This window comes from Pan paniscus, chromosome 2 (assembly GCF_029289425.2).
Source record: "Pan paniscus chromosome 2, NHGRI_mPanPan1-v2.0_pri, whole genome shotgun sequence".
NCBI classification, from domain to species: Eukaryota; Metazoa; Chordata; class Mammalia; order Primates; family Hominidae; genus Pan; species Pan paniscus.
In genome coordinates this window covers 119,473,735-119,492,585 of record NC_085926.1, presented here as the reverse complement: position 1 = coordinate 119,492,585, position 18,851 = coordinate 119,473,735, and the positions used below count along the sequence as shown (strand labels likewise).

The 18,851-nt window shown below is 39.6% G+C and overlaps 1 protein-coding gene across 5 annotated transcripts in view; it reads left to right on the top strand.

Annotated features, from left to right (window-relative positions):
- Positions 1-18,851, top strand: part of POLQ (DNA polymerase theta) — a 112,421-nt gene that overhangs the window by 10,604 nt on the left and 82,966 nt on the right. For all 5 annotated transcript variants that reach the window (XR_004670681.3, XM_063602904.1, XM_024928398.4 and 2 more), the window contains exons 6-9: positions 702-921; positions 4,105-4,252; positions 11,406-11,552; positions 13,506-13,718. Coding sequence is in view for 4 of the 5 variants with exons in the window: in XM_063602904.1 (XP_063458974.1) it covers positions 702-921; positions 4,105-4,252; positions 11,406-11,552; positions 13,506-13,718 (728 nt within the window). In the remaining variant the exon portion in view is untranslated. The remainder of the gene's footprint in view (positions 1-701; positions 922-4,104; positions 4,253-11,405; positions 11,553-13,505; positions 13,719-18,851) is intronic.

Here is an 18,851-nt window from a genome sequence, read left to right as displayed (position 1 = left end):
AAAAAAAGGGTATCCACATGGTTCATATACATGAAGTGATGCTCAGTAGTCTCATTGGTTATCAGGGAACTGTAAATTACTTCTTCAAAGAAATACTGGCTGGGCACAGTGGCTCACACCTGTAATCCCAGCACTTTGGGAGGCCGAGGTGGGTAAATCACAAGGTCGGGAGTTCGAGACCAGCCTGGCCAACACAGTGAAACCCTGTCTCTGCTAAACATACAAAAATTAGCCAGGTGTGGTGGTACACACCTATAGTCCCAGCTACTTGGGAGGCTAAGGCAGGAGAATCACTTGAACCTGGGAGGCGGAGGTTGCAGTGAGCCGAGACAGGTCCATTGCACTCCAGCCTGGGTGACAGAGCAAGACCCTGTCTAAAAAAAAAGAAATACTACCACGTACTGTCTATAACTGCCAACATTAAAAAGATTGACAATACCAAGTGGTGACAAGATTATGGAACAATAGAAAACACAGATTGTGGAGGTGTTACTTTGGAAAACAATGTGGGATTATCTACTAAAATTGAAGATATTCTGTGACTCAGTAATCTGTGGCTCAGTAATTTTATTCTTAGGTATATATCCTAAAGAAATGTATGCATGTGTGTACCAAAGGGCATAACCAAGCATATTGTTAGCAACACTAATTATTAATGTATTATATATCTTTTAATGTTCTTTTCATTTGTTTTTTTACAGTCAGGCAGATCTAGCCAGTTCTCTGTCTAATGCTGTGCAAATCGTTGGCATGAGTGCTACCCTTCCTAATTTGGAGCTTGTGGCTTCCTGGTTGAATGCTGAACTCTACCATACCGACTTTCGCCCTGTACCGCTTTTGGAGTCAGTAAAAGTTGGAAATTCCATATATGACTCTTCAATGAAACTTGTGAGGGAATTTGAGCCCATGCTACAAGTGAAGGTAAATCAATATGTGTACATCACTACTATTTTTATCTGTGTGTTTGATTTCATTTTCTAGCAAATTGCTAACAAATTCTGAATGATGTAATTGGGAGTTACATATACATTAGGATTAATATTAAGCTAATTGGTTTCCTCTTAAAGAATTGGTGGTGAGCTGGGTGTGGTGGCTGACGTCTGTAATCCCAACATGTTGGGAGGCCAAGGCGGGTGGATCACTTGAGGTCAAGAGTTAGAGACCATCATGGCCAACATGTGAAACCCTGTCGCTACTAAAAATACAAAAATTAGCTGGGTGTGGTGGTGGGCGCCTGTAATCCCAGCTACTCGGGAGGCTGAGGCAGGAGAATTGCTTGAACATGGGAGGCTGAGGCAGGAGAATTGCTTGAACATGGGAGGCAGAGGCTGCAGTGAGCCGAGATCATGCCACTGCACTCCAGCCTGGGCAACAGAGTAAGACTCCATCCCCCACCAAAAAAAATATTGGCGGTGATGGTGAGAGAGGAAATGTAGTTGTACCTTTAATTTAAATAAATAATTGTTTCCTGATATATAATATAAACATTTAAAAAAAATAACTGATCTTGTAGCGTTTTCTTTTTACTGGGAAAAGATTTTCTTATGGTTTAGTTTACACTGCTAGTGTGCAAGATTAACTTTTTTGTTAAATGGTAGGTATAATATATAGTAGAGTGAAAAGAATATTATTTTTGTAGTCTGATAGATCTACCTCTGATACTTAATAGAGATACTTGATATGGCTGAGATAGTAGTTGAATCACAAAACCTATCTGAACCTCATATCTTCACCTATTAAATAGGATATTATAATCCCTATCTTGAATATTGTAAGAATTAAATATGATTTTTAAAAATTATCTGGCATCTAGAAAGTTACTTGATAAATAAGTACCCTCCCATACTCCCAAATACACTTTAATCCTGAGGTTAAAGAACTGACTCATGTACATTGGTGGAGTGAGGCATCTGCTGTTTTTGTGCAGAGTTGTGCCTCTGAGTACTAAAACAGCTAAGGGTCATTTTAGAATTGGAAATAGAATTGGAAATTCATGTGTTTCACTAACTACCTAGGTATGCATTTGTAGCTTCTGCATACTTGGTATGGAATCTTGCTTGCTTTGCTCTGTGCCCCATATTTCGCCTGGCTATGCCTTGGTTACTTCAATACATTTATGTGTGAACACATTCATTTGCTCTCCTGTTAATTTTTTTCTTCTTTTACCATGTCTGTGCCTCCACCCTTTTGAACTACTTATATTTCTTACCTGGATTATTGAAATATTTCCTAATTGTTCTCTCTGCTTCTGACCTTGTCCCTTTCAGTCTGTGCTTACAGGAGCTAGTGATCTATTTAAAATGAACATCAGATCATGTTACCCTTCTTCTCAGAAACTTGCAGTGGCTTTCTGTTTCATTTAGAATAAAAGCCAGTGTCTTCTTAGTAGTCTATGAGGTCCTACATGATCTACATCCCCCACCCCTCTTAGTGCTCTATCTACTATGTTCCCTCTCACTTCCTTCACACTGGCCTCTGCTGTTTTTTAATACAACAAGAGTTTCTGGCCTCAGGTTCTCTTTTTCTAGAATACTTTCCCCTTAGGGCCATCAGTGTGGTTTACTCTTTCATCTTTGGACTTTTTTACTCAAATGTCACCATCTTAGACCTTCCCTGGCCAACTTGTCTAAATTATAGTGTTCTCCCTTACATGGTCTCTATTTCTTTTCCCTTAGCACTTTTCAAAACCAAACATATTATTATTATTGAGATGGAGTTTTGCTCTTGTTGCCCAGGCTGGAGTGCAATGGCACGATCTCAGCTCACCGCAACCTCCGCCTCCCGGGTTCAAGCGATTCTTTTGCCTCAGCCTCCCGAGTAGCTGGGATTACAGACATGCGCCACCATGCCCAACTAATTTTGTATTTTTACTAGAGGCGGAGCTTCTCCATGTTGGTCAGGCTGGTCTCGAGCTCCCGACCTCAGGCCTCGGCCTCCCAAAGTGCTGGGATTACAGGAGTGAGCCACTGCGCCCTGTCCCTTATGTATTTTACTTACCTCATATTTGTAATTATCTATCTCTTCCTACTGGAGTAGAAACATTATGAGGGTAGAGCTTTTTTTCTGCTTTGTTCGCAGCTCCATCCCCAGTACCTAGAACAATATTTGACAAATAGTAAATATTTGTTTAATGAGTGAATAGATGGATGCATTAATCCAGTTTTTAATACATACATTGACATACTTCCAGTATGGAGAACTTGCAGGGCCACCACAGTGGATTCACACGTGCCCTTTTGTTCATTTGAAATGTGTTGCCTTTCATTGAGATAATGTTTCCCCACCTTCACATCTCAGCTAAATTGTTTTCTCAGGACAATTTTTCTTTCAGATCTTTCTGTCAAATATGAGGCCTCAAAACACCGTAAAACTCTCTTTTAATGGTATATATTATTGTTGTATTTTATATTTATTTATTTAGTACAGATGCTCTTCGACTTATGATAGGGTTATATCCTGATAAACTCATCGTAAGTTGAAAATGCCTTTAATACATTTAACCTACTGAATATCATAGCTTAGCCTAGCCTACCTTAAATGTTCTCAGAACATTTACATCAGCCTATAGTTGGGCAAAATCATTTAGCACAAAGCCTGTTTTATAATAAAGTGTTGAATATCTTATAATTTAATGAATACTGTGCTGAGAGTGAAAAATAGAAGAGTTGTATGGGCACCCAAAGTATGGTTTCTATTGAGTGCATATTGCTTTTGCACCACTGTAAAATAAAAAAAATCATAAAGTCCAATCATTTTAAGTTGAGGACATCTGTATTTTAATGTGTCTCTTGGTGAGACTATAAACCCCTTGACTATTAGGATCTTGACTTTCTTTTTACTCAATATTGTATTCCCATTGCCTGAGGGTTGGAGCTCAGTAAATATTAGTTGAATGAATAGTAAGTATTTCTTTCACCTTTCATCATTAGGAGTTTATTTTTTCTTCTTTTTTTTCCTTTCTTTTGTTATTGACTTTGTAACTGATTTTCATTATGCCTTAAAGAATGAAAAAAGCTTCCCCAGAAAGGAAAATGAGTGCTTTTAAACTGATGTGAGAATCTTTTGAAAGTACCACTAAAGTGGTTATTTATCTTTCTGTTTTAGGGAGATGAGGACCATGTTGTTAGTTTATGTTATGAGACGATTCGTGATAACCATTCAGTATTACTTTTTTGTCCATCAAAGAAATGGTGTGAGAAGCTGGCAGATATCATTGCTCGAGAGTTTTATAATCTACATCATCAAGCTGAGGGTGAGTTATGGATGGAAAGGAAAGTCTTCATGCTTAGTACATTTGCTTGAAAGTAATGGTAGTGATTATATTAGCAAAAACATGGCTTTTGTTCATCATTGTCACTGCCTGCCCACTAGGTGGTATCCTTTTTACCAAGCTGTGCTTTTGTGATTCTAATCATATTCCGTCCCTAGTGTAGACTATGTATACACACACATGCTTAGACTAATCAGCTTTAGATTTTTAGAATACTGGGTATATACTATAGTTCTTTATCAGGGATCCATGGGCTTTAAGAGTTTGATCTTTGGAGCCCCTAAATTGGATGCAAAACTTCACATGTAGACATTTCTTTGGGGAAAGTAACCATATCTTTCTTTATATTTCCAAAGGAATGTGTAACTCTGAAAAGAATCATACACACATACATACATATGTATAAGTTGACCCTTGAATGACATGGGTTTGAATTGCGTGCGTTCATTTATATGTGGATTTTTTTTCAATACATAATATATTAGAAAATGTTTTGGTGATTTGTGTTAATTTGAAAAAACTGACAAGCTATGTAGCCTAGAAACATGAAAACATTAAAAAACAAAAAGAAAAAGGTATGTCATGTAGCCTAAAACATATGTAGATACTAGTCTATTTTATCACATACTACCTTAAAATATACACAAATCTATTATTTATTTATTATTATTTTTTGAGACAGAGTCTCGCACCGTCTCTTAGGCTGGAATACAATGGCATAATCTCGGCTCACTGCAACCTCTGCCTCCTGTGTTCAAGTGATTCTTCCATCTTAGCCTCCCCAGTAGCTGGGATTACAAGCACCCGCCATCATGCCCGGCTAATTTTTGTATTTGTGTAGAGACGAGGTTTCACCATGTTAGCCAAGATGGTCTTGAACTCCTGATCTGAAGTGATCCTCCTGCCTTGGCCTCCCAAAATGCTGGGATTACAGGCATGAGCCACTGTGCCCGGCCCAAATCTTTTATTAAAAATTAAAATTTCTGCCAGGCGTGGTGGCTCATGCCTGTAATCCCAGCACTTTGGGAGGCTGAGGAGGGTGGATCACCTGAGGTCAGGAGTTCGAGACCAGCCTGGCTAACATAGTGAAACCCCGTTTCTACTAAATACAAAAAATTAGCTGGATGTGGTGGTGCACGCCTGTAATCCCAGCTACTCGGGAGGCTGAGGTGGGAGAATCACTTGAACCCGGGAGGCAGAGGTTGCAGTGAGCTGAGATCGTGCCATTGCACTCCAGCTTGGGCAACAAGAGCGAAACTCCATCTCAAAAAAAAAAAAAATTAAAATTTCCAGCCCAGCCAACATAGTGAAACCCCATCTCTCCTAAATACAAAAATTAGCTGGATGTGATGGCGGGCACCTGTAATCCTACCTACATGGGAGGATAAGGCAGGAGAATCACTTGAACCTGGGAGGTGGAGGCTGCAGTGAGCCGAGATCACGCCACTTTACTCTAACCTAGGTGACAGAGTGAGACCCTCTCTCGAATAAATAAATAAATATTTATCAAAACTTATGCACACAGACACAGACCATACATGGCCCCATTCACAGAAGAAAAATGTAAACAAATGTAAAGAGGCAGTGTTAAATCATAACTGCATAAAATTAACTAGTATATACTGTACTACTACTGTAATAATTTTATAGCCACCTCCTGCTGCTGTTGCAGTGAGCTCACGTGTTGTAAGTATGCACTTAAAATATGACGCTTATCACCTTCATATGAGCAGTTTGTGTCTCATAAATTTCATATTGCAGTAAAAAGTAATTTATCATGTTTCTCATGTACTTTTCATCATATTTAGTGCAGTACTGTAAACCTTGAATAATACCATGGGACCAATTTGAGGTGCCACTAGTGATGCTGGAAGTGTTCTGAAGAAGCAGAGAAAAGTAGTGGCATTCTAAGCAAAAATTGAATTGCTTGCTATGTACCATAAGTTGAGGTCTGCAGCTGCATTTACTATTTTAAGATAAATGCATCGAGCTTAAGTACTACTGTAAAAAAGGAAGGAAATTTGTGAAGCTATTGCTGCAGCTTTGCACATTTTATGAAATACTTCTTCATCTGATTTTGAAAATGCAGTTTTATGTGGCTGCAGGATCACTATATGAAAGGCATACCTGCTGGGTGAGGTGGCTTATGTCAATAATTCCAGCACTTTGGAAGGCCAAGGCAGGAGGATCACTTGTGTCCAGGAGTTTGAGACCAGCATAGGCAACATAGTGAGACCTTATCTCTACAAAAGTTAAAAAATTAGGCCGGGCATGGTGGTTCACACCTGTAATCCCAGCACTTTGGGAGGATGAGGTGGGCGGATCACCTGAGGTCAGGAGTTTGAGACCAGCCTGGACAACATGGTGAAACCCTGTCTCTACTAAAAAATATAAAAATTAGCCAGGCGTGGTGGGGCATGCCTGTAGTCCCAGCCACTTGGGAGGCTGAGGCAGGAGAATTGCTTGAACCTGGGAGGCAGAGGTTGCAGTGAGCCGAGATCGTGCCACCGCACTCCACCCTGGGCGATGGAGCGAGACTCCATCTCAAAAAAAAATATCCAGGTGTGGTGATGTGTGCCTATAGTTCCAGCTACTTGGGAGGCTGAGGTGGGAGGATCGTTTGAGCCTGGGAGGTAAAGGGTGCAGTCAGCCATGATTGTGCCACTGTGCTTAGCTCAGTCTGGGTGGCAGAGTGAGATCCTGTCGCCACAGATGCACGTGCGTGCGCGCACGCACACACACACACACATACAGAGACACACACACACACACAGAAGAAATACATACCTATAGACTCTACTATGATTTGAGAAAAAATGAAGTCCATATGGCAACTTAAAGCAAAAGGATCTAAAGCTGGAGAATTTAATGCCAGCAAAAGATGGTTGGATAATTTTAGAAAGAGGTTTATATGTGGATTTTTTTCAATACATAGTATATTGGAAAATTTTTTGGTGATTTGTATGAATTTGAAAAAATGTCAAGATAACAGGAGATGCAAGACCAAGAGGCTGCAGATGAGTTCCAAGATACCATTAAGAAAATTATTGAGGAGAAAGGATATCTGCCTGAACAGATTTTTAATGCAGATGGAAGTGCCCTATTCTGAGAAAAAAAATTGCCACAAAGAACCCATTTATTAGTAAGAAAGAGAAGAAAGCACCAGGATTTAAGGCAGGAAGGGATAGGCTAACTCTTGTTTTGTGCAAATGCAGTTGGGTTTATGATCAGGACTACTCATGTCTATAAAACAGCTAATACTCAAGCCTTAGAGGGAATAGATAAACACTAGTTGCCAGTCTTTTGGTTATACAAGAAGGACTGGAGAGTGAGAACCCTTTCTCTGGATTCGTTTCATCGATGCTTTGTTTCTGAAGTCAGGAAATACATTGCCAGTAAGGGACTGCCTTTTCACTTTCTTTTGATATTGAACAATGCCTTGGGCCATCCAGAACCCCTTGAGTTCAACACTTAAGGCATCAAAGTGATCTACTTACCCCCAAACACAGCATCTCTAATTTGGTCTGTAGATCAAGGGGTCATGAGGACATTTAAAGCTCATTACGCACTGTACTCTATGGAAAGGACTGTCAACATTATGGAAGAGAACCCCGATAGAACCTTGTGAAAGTCTTGAACGAAAATCATGAAAAAGATTGTGAAAATGGCAAAAAAAGGTGGAGGTATGAACGAAATCATGAAAAAGATTGTGAAAATGGCAAAAAAAGGTGGAGGTAAAGGGTTTCAAGATATGAATCTTGGAGAAATTCAAGAGCTAGTAGACACCACATCAGAGGAATTAACAGAAGATGACTTGAAGGAAATGAGTGCTTCCAAACAAGTGCCAGATGATGAGTAAGAAGACACAGAAGAAGCAGTACCAGAAAACAAGTTGACATTAGACAATTTGGCAGGATTCTAATTATTCAAGACTGCTTCTGACTTTTTTTATGGCACGGACCCTTCTATGATATCGGCACTGAAACGACAGCAAATGGCGAAAGGATTGGTACCGTATATAAACATTTTTAGAGAATGAAAAAGCAAAAACAGGCAGAAATTATAATGTATTTGCGTAAAGTTACACCAAGCGTGCCTGCCTCTACTGCCACCACTTCTGCCTCTGCCACCCCTGAGACAGCAAGATGAACCCCTTCTGTTTCTCCTTCATCAGCCTACTCAAGGTAAAGATGATGAAGATGAAGACTTTTATGATGATCTACTTCCAGTTAATGAATAGTAAATGTATTTTCTCTTTTTTGTTTTCTTTTTTTTTTTTTTTTTTGAGACGGAGTCTCGGTCTTTTGCCCAGGCTGGAGTGCAGTGGCGCTATCTTGGCCCACTGCAAGCTCCGCCTCCCAGGTTCATGCCATTCTCCTGCCTCAGCCTCCCGAGTAGCTGGGACTACAGGTGCCCACCACCACGCCCAGCTAATTTTTTGTATTTTTAGTAGAGACGGGGTTTCACCGTGTTAGCCAGGATGGTCTCGATCTCCTAACCTCGTGATCCACTCGCCCTGGACTCCCAAAGTGCTGGGATTACAGTTGTGAGACACCACCTATTAGTAGTTAACTTTTGGGGAAGTCAAGTTGTGTGCAGATTTTTGACTGGGGGTTTCTGTGTTTCTAACTCCTGTGTTGTTTGACAGTCAACTCTGTGTTTGTGTGTGTGTGTGTGTGTGTGTGTATTTATACACAAATATACACGCACATGCATGTATATACAAATGTATTTTAAAATAAGCTCTGAGGTATTATTTATAAGAAAATGTACCCATTTTGTATGTATATGATAAATTTTAACAGATGCATACATCTGTTTAACCATAATATAATCAACACCTAGAACATTTTCATTACCCTAAAATATTCTCTTTTCTTTTGCTGTCTCTTCCCTCTATTCCAGACTTAGGCAACTGTTGATCTCTGCTTGCTGTCACTTTAGATTACTTGTGCTTTTCTAAAAATTCCACGTAAATAAAGTCATACAGTATGTATGTGTCTTTTGTATCTAGCTTGCTTTCACTCAGCCTGGTGTGATTGATGTTCACCCAGGTTGTTAATTTATCAGTTTGTTCCTTTTTTGTTGCCAGATGGTGATCTAGTATATACTAATGGCTATAATCATAGTATATATTTTTACTGATTCTAGAGTGAACACTGTTGCCTCACTATTTTTACTAGTCTGTGGTGCTCAAGATAAATACAAGGAAGACAGGGACCAGTTCTAGTCACAGAATATTAGGATATTTTATTAATTAATTATACCAGTCACATCATGAGGATAAGTGATGGAAATCTCAAGCCTAGCTCTAACAAGTAAACTTTGCCTGAAGTTTATATTGGCTAGGCTGTTGTCTAACAGTGTATCATCTCTTCCAGTTTCCCCTTAACTGGTACTTTCTACACCGGGTTAGCTTATTTCCTTACATTTTACCATGGCCATTTATAATCCTTAATAACCAGAATCATCATCATTTTCTTTTCTTGAGATTTTGTTATCTTGGTTGTAGCAGTGGTTCCCAAATGCTCCTGCTTGGACTGGAGCCTGGTCTATGATGAGATTTTTATCAGAAAAATAAAGACAAGGCAGCACATTATTTATAAAGCTGCAGTTTACATTCTGAAATTATTCCTACTCATTTTTTAATGTTAAGTGTCTTTTTTTGAAGTAAAAATATTGATAGATAAGGTTTTAAAAAATTAATTGCCCTCAGCAAAAGAAAACATTGGCAACTCTCTGTGATTCCTTAAAATTTTTTAAAAAGTTTACCTAAAAATTTAAAAATGTATGAAATATAAGGTACATATTTAAATATACATATTTTTATTTTCAACTGACATATAATAATTCTAGAACATACATTTATTTATTTTCCTTTTTGTTTGTTTTTATTTTTGTTTTGAGACAGGGTCTTGCTCTGTTGTCCAGGATGGAATGCAGTGGCATGATCTCAGCTCACTGTAATCTCTACCTCATGGGCTCAAGTGATCCTCCCACTTCAGCCTCCCGAGTAGCTGGGTCTATAGGTGCATGCCACCATGCCTGGCTAATTTTTTTGTATTTTTTTTTAGAGATGGGATTTTGCCACATTTCCCAGGCTGGTCTCAAACTCCTGGATTCAAGTGATCTGCCCACTTTGGCCTCCCAAAGTTCTGGGATTACGGGTGTCAGCCACCATGCCCAGCCATATATTTACTGTTTATGAAAAGTTTTACAAGTTCAAAAATCCAAAAGTCTGGAAAATTTTTAAAGACAACATATAAGTATGTAAAGCTTTTACTGCATATAAGAAAGTTAAGGCTGGGTGGTGGCTCATGCCTGTAATCTCAGCACTTTGGGAGGCCAAGGTGGGAGGATTGCTTAAGCCCAGGAATTTGAAACCAGCCTGGGCAACCTACGGAGACCCTATCTCTACAAGTGAAAAAAAAAATGCTAGCTGGGCATAGTGGCTCGTGTGTCTGGTCCTAACTAACCAGGAGACTGAGGTAGGAGGATTGCTTGAGCCCAGGAGGTCGAAGCTGCCATGAGCAGGGATTGTGCCACTGTACTCCAGCCTGGGTGACAGAGTGAGACCCTGTCTCAAAAAAACGTTAAGCTCTTACTGGGGGAGAAGACAAAAAACAGAGGGTACTATTTAATTAGCTACCAGATTAATGCCAAAGAGGCAAGAATAATTTCACAGAGGAGTAGGCTTTTTCATGACGGGATTGGTGAAACCCTCTGATACTGCTACTGCTGGTTGGTGGTACACACCTTGAGCAAGGGTTTTGATTTTGGGGCTTTGAGTGGTAATCAGTATCCGTAATACTCTGCTTCCTCAGCAGGTTCCTTTGATCCCCTCCTGTGGGCTTGGTCTTACCCTTACACAGTTTCCTAAACTTTGGCGCACATTGGAATTGCCTGGGGAGATTTAAAAATTCTTCATGTCCAGGTCACATCCCACACCAATTATATAACAATGTCCAGGATTAAGAACCAGGCATCAGTATTCTTAAAAGATCTCCAGGGGATTATATAGCATGCAGCAGTTTCAGAACCATTCCCCTGCTATTCAGCTCTATTATGATTTAGACAGATACACTTAAAGAAGCTGAGTTAGAAGCAAATGGTGTTGATAATTTTTTTGTGACAGGATTGGTGAAACCCTCTGAATGCCCACCAGTAATTCTGGAACAAAAAGAACTCCTGGAAGTGATGGATCAGTTAAGACGTTTGCCTTCAGGACTGGACTCTGTATTACAGAAAACTGTACCATGGGGAGTAGCATTTCATCATGCAGGTATTTCATATTTATAATCTGTTATTAAGAAACCTCCAAAATTCCTCATACTGTCTTAACTTTTATATTTGTGTACATTTATTTCTTGTTAAACACACTTAATATCCTTAGATTTCTTTTTAAGAAATTGTGTGGGCTGGGCGTGGTGGCTCACTCCTGTAATCCCAGCACTTTGGGAGGCCGAAGCAAGTGGATCACCTGAGATCAGGAGTTTAAGACCAGCCTGGCCAACATGGCGAAACCCCATCTCTACTAAAAATACAAAAATCAGCTGGGCGTTGTGGCACGCACCTGTAATTCCAGCTTCTCAGGAGGCTGAGGCAGGGAGAATTGCTTGAACCCAGGAGGCGGAGGTTACAGTGAGCCGAGATCGTGCCACTGTACTCCAACCTGGGTGACAGAGCGAAATTGTGTGATAGATTAAACAAGAGTAAAACGAACCTGTTTCAGTTTACTTATTTGTATATAGTAGTCTCCCCTTGTTCACTGAAGCTATGTTCCAAGACCCCCAGTGGATATCTGAAACCATAGATAGTACCAGCCCCACATATATGATGTTTTTTCATAGCATGTTAAAACTTTTAAATGCATTAGAAATGTGTGTGTGTGAGGGGGTATATATATATATATATATATATATATATATATATATATATGGTATATAGTAGTCCTTTGTGAGGAATATGTTCCAAGATCCTCAGTGGATGCCTGAAACCACAGATAGTACCAAACCCTCTATATACTATGTTCTTTCCTATATAGTCACATTATATAGTGCCGGTAGTGTATACAGCATGGATACACTGAATAAAGGGATAATTCATGTCCTGGGTGGTAGGACATGCAATTTAAAACTTATGAGTTGCTTATTTCTGGAATTTTCCTCTTTATATTTTTGACTTTGGGTAACTAAAACTATAGAAAGCAAAACCACAGATGGGGGAAAACTACTATATACACACACACAGAATTTACATTGTATGTAATTTATGATGCATACTAAAAAAGTGAACACCTGTGTACCCATCACTTAATTTTAAAACTAGAACCCCAGCCCTTTAAATTTTTAAATAAAATTGAAAATGAGCCAGCTAAATATATATTCTATACACTGTTTTTCATTTACTCATGTTTTTGTTCATCACATACTTATGTCAGAGGTATATCTGACCAATGTGATGCATAGGCCCTGAAGATATCTTGATGAATAAGGCATATCACTACCCACAAGGAGTTCATTGTTTAGAACAGTGGTTAGCAAGTTACAGTCTGCTGGTCAAGTCTAGCCTACCATCTGTTTTTGTAAATAAAGTTTTATTGGAACACAGTCATGCCCATTTGTTCTGTTGCTGCTTTCATGTCACAGTGGCAGGGTGGGATAGTTGCAGCGGAGACCTGCTGTTTTCCACAGGAACAGGAAAAGTTTGTGGACCCCTGGTCTAGAAAATAAGATAGAGGTATACTAGAGGCAGCAGATTCTACTCTTTTTTTGTTATTGTTGTTGTTGTTTTCTCGCTCTGTTGCCCAGGCTGGAGTGCAGTGATGTGATCTCAGCTCACTGCAAACTCTGCCTCCCAGGTTCAAGTGATTCTCCTGCCTCAGCCTCCTGATTAGCTGGGATTACAGGCACCCACCATCATGCACAGCTAATTTTTATATTTTTAGTAGAGGCAGGGTTTCACCATGTTGGCCAGGCTGGTCTCGAACTCCTGACCTCAAGCAATCCACCTGCCTCAGCCTCCCACAGTGCTGGGATTACAGACATGAGCCACCGCGCCCGGCCAGATTATGCTGTTAAAGAGATAGACTGTGATGACTCCTTTGTCAACAGTCATAACAATAGTTTCAAAAATCTTTAGAGACTTGAAGCAGACTCTCAAATCCATTTGTAAGTGAACACGTATAATATTTTCATTATATATCAATAAATATATAAAAACCTCCTTTTTTTAGGTCTTACTTTTGAGGAGAGGGATATCATTGAAGGAGCCTTTCGTCAAGGTCTCATTCGGGTCTTGGCGGCAACTTCTACTCTTTCTTCTGGGGTGAATTTACCTGCACGTCGTGTGATTATTCGAACCCCTATTTTTGGTGGTCGACCTCTAGATATTCTTACTTATAAGCAGATGGTTGGTCGTGCTGGCAGGAAAGGAGTGGACACAGTAGGTAAGTGAGTTTGAATTTAATTGTAGCAGCATTGCTGAAGGACAGTGTCTACTTGAAATTTGACTAGTGTCTGGCAACCTGTTTCTCATCATGCTGTATTTCTTTATTATCCAATGCACTAGTGTCATCATTTTGGATTCACTTAATATTTATAGTTAGTATGAGTTATAATTTTCTTTTTTTTTTTTTTTTTTTGAGACAGAGTCTCGCTCTGTTGCCCAGGCTGCAGTGCAGTGGCACGATCTTGGCCCACTGCAAGCTCTGCCTTCCGGGTTCATGCCATTCTCCTGCCTCAGCCTCCCAAGTAGCTGGGACTACAGGCGCCTGCCACCATGCCCGGCTAATTTTTTTGTATTTTTAGTAGAGACGGGGTCTCACCATGTTAGCCAGGATGGTCTCGATCTCCTGGCCTCGTGATCCGCCTGCCTCGGCCTCCCAAAGTGCTGGGATTACAGGCTTGAGCCACCGCGCCCAGCGTAATTTTCATATATATATATATATATATATATATATATATAAAATCAACTGTTGATTTTCTACAAATGTTGAATTCAGTTTTTCTTTCGTATTGTATACAGTAAAATGATTTAGTATTATGTAAATCAAGATGACTTCTTATGACTTAGCTGGAAGATGATTTTTAATTTCTAGGTGTAGTCTACTCTTTAGCACTAATTAATTTTCACAGATGTTAGTTCAACTTAGGTGACTGGTCTCAGAAATCAGACAGGGATGCTGGGGTGCACCCTCACACTTTGGGAATAGGAACTTGACATCCCATCTTTTTTCTCGAAATTGGTGCTGGCTCTGAAAAAACACCTTTTCATTTTTTTTACCTTGTATCAGCAAGTTATGATTGTTTTTACCAGCAATCCAAACAAAAGTTTTGTCTTAAGCAGTAAGGAAGAGGTTTGTTTGAATTAAATGTCAAAACGGCAGCAAATTTTATTTCTAACGTGCTGTATCATTATATGTAACTAAATCATTATCAGCCATCTAACATTGAAGAACCTTGGGAGGAACATTCCCTGCCACTTTCTACTCTAGGACATAATTGTCATCTTTCTACTCTAGGACATAATTGACTCCAGTATTTTATTAGATATGTCAAAAAAAAAAAAAAGGCAAACAGTTCTGTGGCTACTGAAGAGAAATTAGGAAATCCAGGAGAATAAGGAAAGTGGATGGGAAATGGATATTCTGGGCAGAGGAAGCTGGGTAGTACACTGAGGAAGTAACTTTTAGAATAAACTGACTTGTCACATGAAGTCCCCAAATATGTCAGTTCTCATTATTCATGGATTCCATATTTGAATTTTCCACCTTAACAGAATTTATTCAGAATCCCGAAATAATACCTCTGGGGCTTTTGTGGACATATGCAGATCTGCGAAAAATTGGAATCTTTCCAAGCACACTTTCCCTGCTGTGGTTGAACAAGCCAAAGCTCTGCGTTCTTGTTTCAGCTCTTATACTGTGAACAAGCTTCTTTTTAATGGGCTAGTTAGTGCCATATTTTTCACATTTTTGTGCTTTTAGTTGGTGATTTTGCTGTTTAACATGACCCCCAAGCAAAGTACTGAAATGGTATCTAATGTTCCCTAGTGCCTTAAGGCTGTGATGTGCCTTATGGAGAAAATATGTGATAAGTTTTCTTTAGGCATGAATTATAATGCTGTTGGCTGGAGCTCAATGTAAACAACTATGTACATTAAATAAGATGTCTTTAAACAGAAACATGCATAAAACAAGGTTTTGTATTGATGAAGTGATGAAAACGTTTTTACTAGAGGCTTGCAGGAACCTAATCATCTATTTTCCTTGGCAGCAAGGGTTCAGTATTCTGTGTTCGTGGCAGCTTTATAGAACATGACTACCACAAATACCAAAAATTGACCGTAATTTATTGGTATCTGGATTAGTTAGAATATAAATTCACTGCTGTAACAAAAACCAATACAATAAGTGTTTAACAAGATAGATGTTAATTTCTTTCTCATATAACAGTAAAATTCTATTCTAGGCCTTATATGATGTAATTGTAATTTAGGCCTTATATGATGGCTGTAGTGTGTCGGGGACCTAGTCTTCTATTTTGTTTTAACATTTTCAGCAATGTAGTTTCTATCCTCGGTATATGATGGCCAGTCCAGTCTCTGTCATCACATCTGCATTTCAGCCATCAGGAAGGGAAGATGAGGAAGCAAAGAGCATGCCCTGCCCTTTAAGGCCGCTGCTCAGAAGTTGCACATAGTATTTCTCTTCACATACAATGGGCCAGAACTTTCACATGATTACATTCCCCAACTATAAGAGAGGCTGGGAAATATAATCTTTAGCTTGGGTGGCCACGTGCTCCACTAATACTTAAGAAGATGTGCATGGCTATTGGAACAGCTTTCAGTCTCAGCACCAGTAATAAATGACCCATTTACAATCCCTGAAGGGCATTGGTCAGCCTTTCTTTTAAGCCCTGAAAATTTTGATGATTTTAAAAAAAAAACAAAACTTCCAATTTGTTGGATTTTTCCTACAGCTGACATCAGAGACGTTTATCCTGTTTCTCTCTTACTTTACTTACAGAATATGCAGATTACATGTATATGCTTAAAAAGAGTTGAGGGAAGAGAGTGAGATTCTTCCTTCCCATTCCTATTTGCCTACCTCTGTCCATCCCCAATTTTCAGTGGACTCACACCTCTGGGGAATGGAGTATAAGTCCATTTTACATAGATAATTGTCTCTCGGGACAGAGGGTCTTTTAGTTAATGTAGAAGATAAGGAGAAATAAGACAAGAAATAAGCTGAGATCTTATTTGCCTTGTTATGTTCTTAGCTTATATTTATTATGGGAAAGAACAATTGGAAGGTTAGTGCCCTGGGCTAATTATCAAGCCTTAAATCAGACAATTTTCAAACAGAACTAAAATATACTGTAATAAGTTCATTTCTGAGGTCTTAAAGACTTCCAAGCTTTTGATCTTGCATATCATTGTATTTCAGGATGTCATATGACTTGCTCATAACTTCAAGCTAATGAAGAATGTAGGAATATAGTGGTTTATATTCACTATGGAGACTTAAATACTTGGTCATGCTTTTTGTATCGTGTAGCATCATTGGAAATTCTGTGCATTTTATATTCCTGGACAGCACATGGTGTTTTATTTAGATGACACTTCAGTCTTTCCATAGACTACTTAGAAGCTTCTAGTATAGGATGATGGTGCTTGGTGCCAAAATAGCGATTTGCAAGTTCAGCAGTCAGTAATAAATTATTTGATTCTAAATAATTTCAACTTCCCTCTTGTGATGTGGATGAGTCCTCCCCAGACAGGTGGTTGCAGGAACCTGTACATATATACTGATGTTCATTTGGACATTTTATAAACCTTGCCCATTCAGGAAAAGGGCAGTTCATTTTGTTGAAGAATCAAAGCCCCGAAAGACCTTTAAACAGCCCAAAGTGGCTTGTTTATCTTGCTGCTAATGCTAGTTGATTCATTCTCTAGGTAATTTATATGTGTGTGTTTTCTTTCTTAAGCTGGGCTGTTTTGTAGCCATTGCAAGAGTCAGGTGTTATATTCATGTGATTTTTAAAAATTGGATATTGACAAATTATAATTGTATATATTTTTGAGGCACAGAGTGATGCTATCTGTATACAATGCAAAATGATGGAATTAAGCCAGTTAACATATCACCCCCAAATACTTATCATTTATTCTTCCTGTCTAACTGAAACATTGTACTCTTTGACCATCTTCTCATCCCTCCAACTCCCTAATCTCTCTCTCTTCTGCTTGATTGAGCCTGCTGCTAAAGCTTTGATTGCATTTTTCAGTTCACTCATTGTACTCTTCATCTCTAAGATTTCTCTTTCTTTTTTATTGTTTCTATTTCTTTGTCAAACTTCTTGTTTTGTTTGTATATTGTTTTCCAAATTTTATTTAATTTTTTATCCATATATCCTTGTAGTTCATTGGACTTTTTTAGGAGAATTATTCTGGATTCTTTCTCATTTCACAGATCTTCATTTCTTTAGGGTTCATTGTTGGAGCTTTGTTAGTTTCTTTTGAAGGTATCTTGGCTTCCTGGTTCTTTGTAATCTGTGTTCTTGTGTTGGTATCTGCACATTTGAGGAGACAGCTACCTCTTTGGCTTTTATAGGTGTTCTTTGGCAGGGATAGAACTTCACTTGTCTAGCCTTTGATTCTGAATAGGCCAACTGGCAGCAGCCCTGAGCAGGCAAAGCTTGCTTTGGATTCTGTAGATAGTTGGGCTGCTGCCTTTGCTCTGAGTTTGGGTGGGACTGCTGGCTGGGCTCTGCTATCAGGTGAACCCACAAGCTGAGCTCTGCAGTCAGGCAGAGTTGCTGGTTTGGCACTGCAATCACCTCTCAGCTGGGCCCCAGAGTGTATTCCTTGGCCAGATGGTACCCCTATTTGAGATCTGTACTTGGACAGTGTTGCAGGCTGGGCCTCGAGGTTAGGTGGAGTTGCTATTCTGGACCAGTGGGCCAGCTGCTATGCTCAGTGGAAATGCATGATTGAGCATGGTGGCTCATGCCTGTAATCCCAGTGACTTGGGAGGCTGAGATGGAAGGATCGCTTGAGCCCAGGAGTTTCAGGCTTCGGTGAGTTATGATCATGCCACTGCACTCCTATGTGAGTGACAGAGATCCCACCTCTAAAAATAAAATTTAAAAAATGCATATCTGAGGTTTGCCTCCCTGCCTAGGTGGGGACTTGGAGTGGGCTTTGAGACTGAACTGAGGGCTGTTTAAACTTCCACCCTTGGCAGAACTAGTCCCTGCACTTCGCAAAAATACAGTATGATAGGCATCTTCCACCTGGGGCAGGTCCTTGAGGCTGAGCTTGAGCACTGTTTAAAATCCCAGGTTTGGCAGAACTAGCCCCTGCTTCTTTCCAAAATGCACTGTGATGGTCATCTCCTTTCCTGGGCAGGGTCCTCATGAGCTTTGATGCTGGGCCTGGAGGCTGGCCATCTAAAGATTCAAGCCAGGTAGAATTTCCTACCACTTCTAGAAGTGATCAGTTTGGCTTTGTCCTGGGCTACACTGTTTAGCTGTTAGCTGGTACCTCTGATTGGGCACCACCACTGGCAGGTACA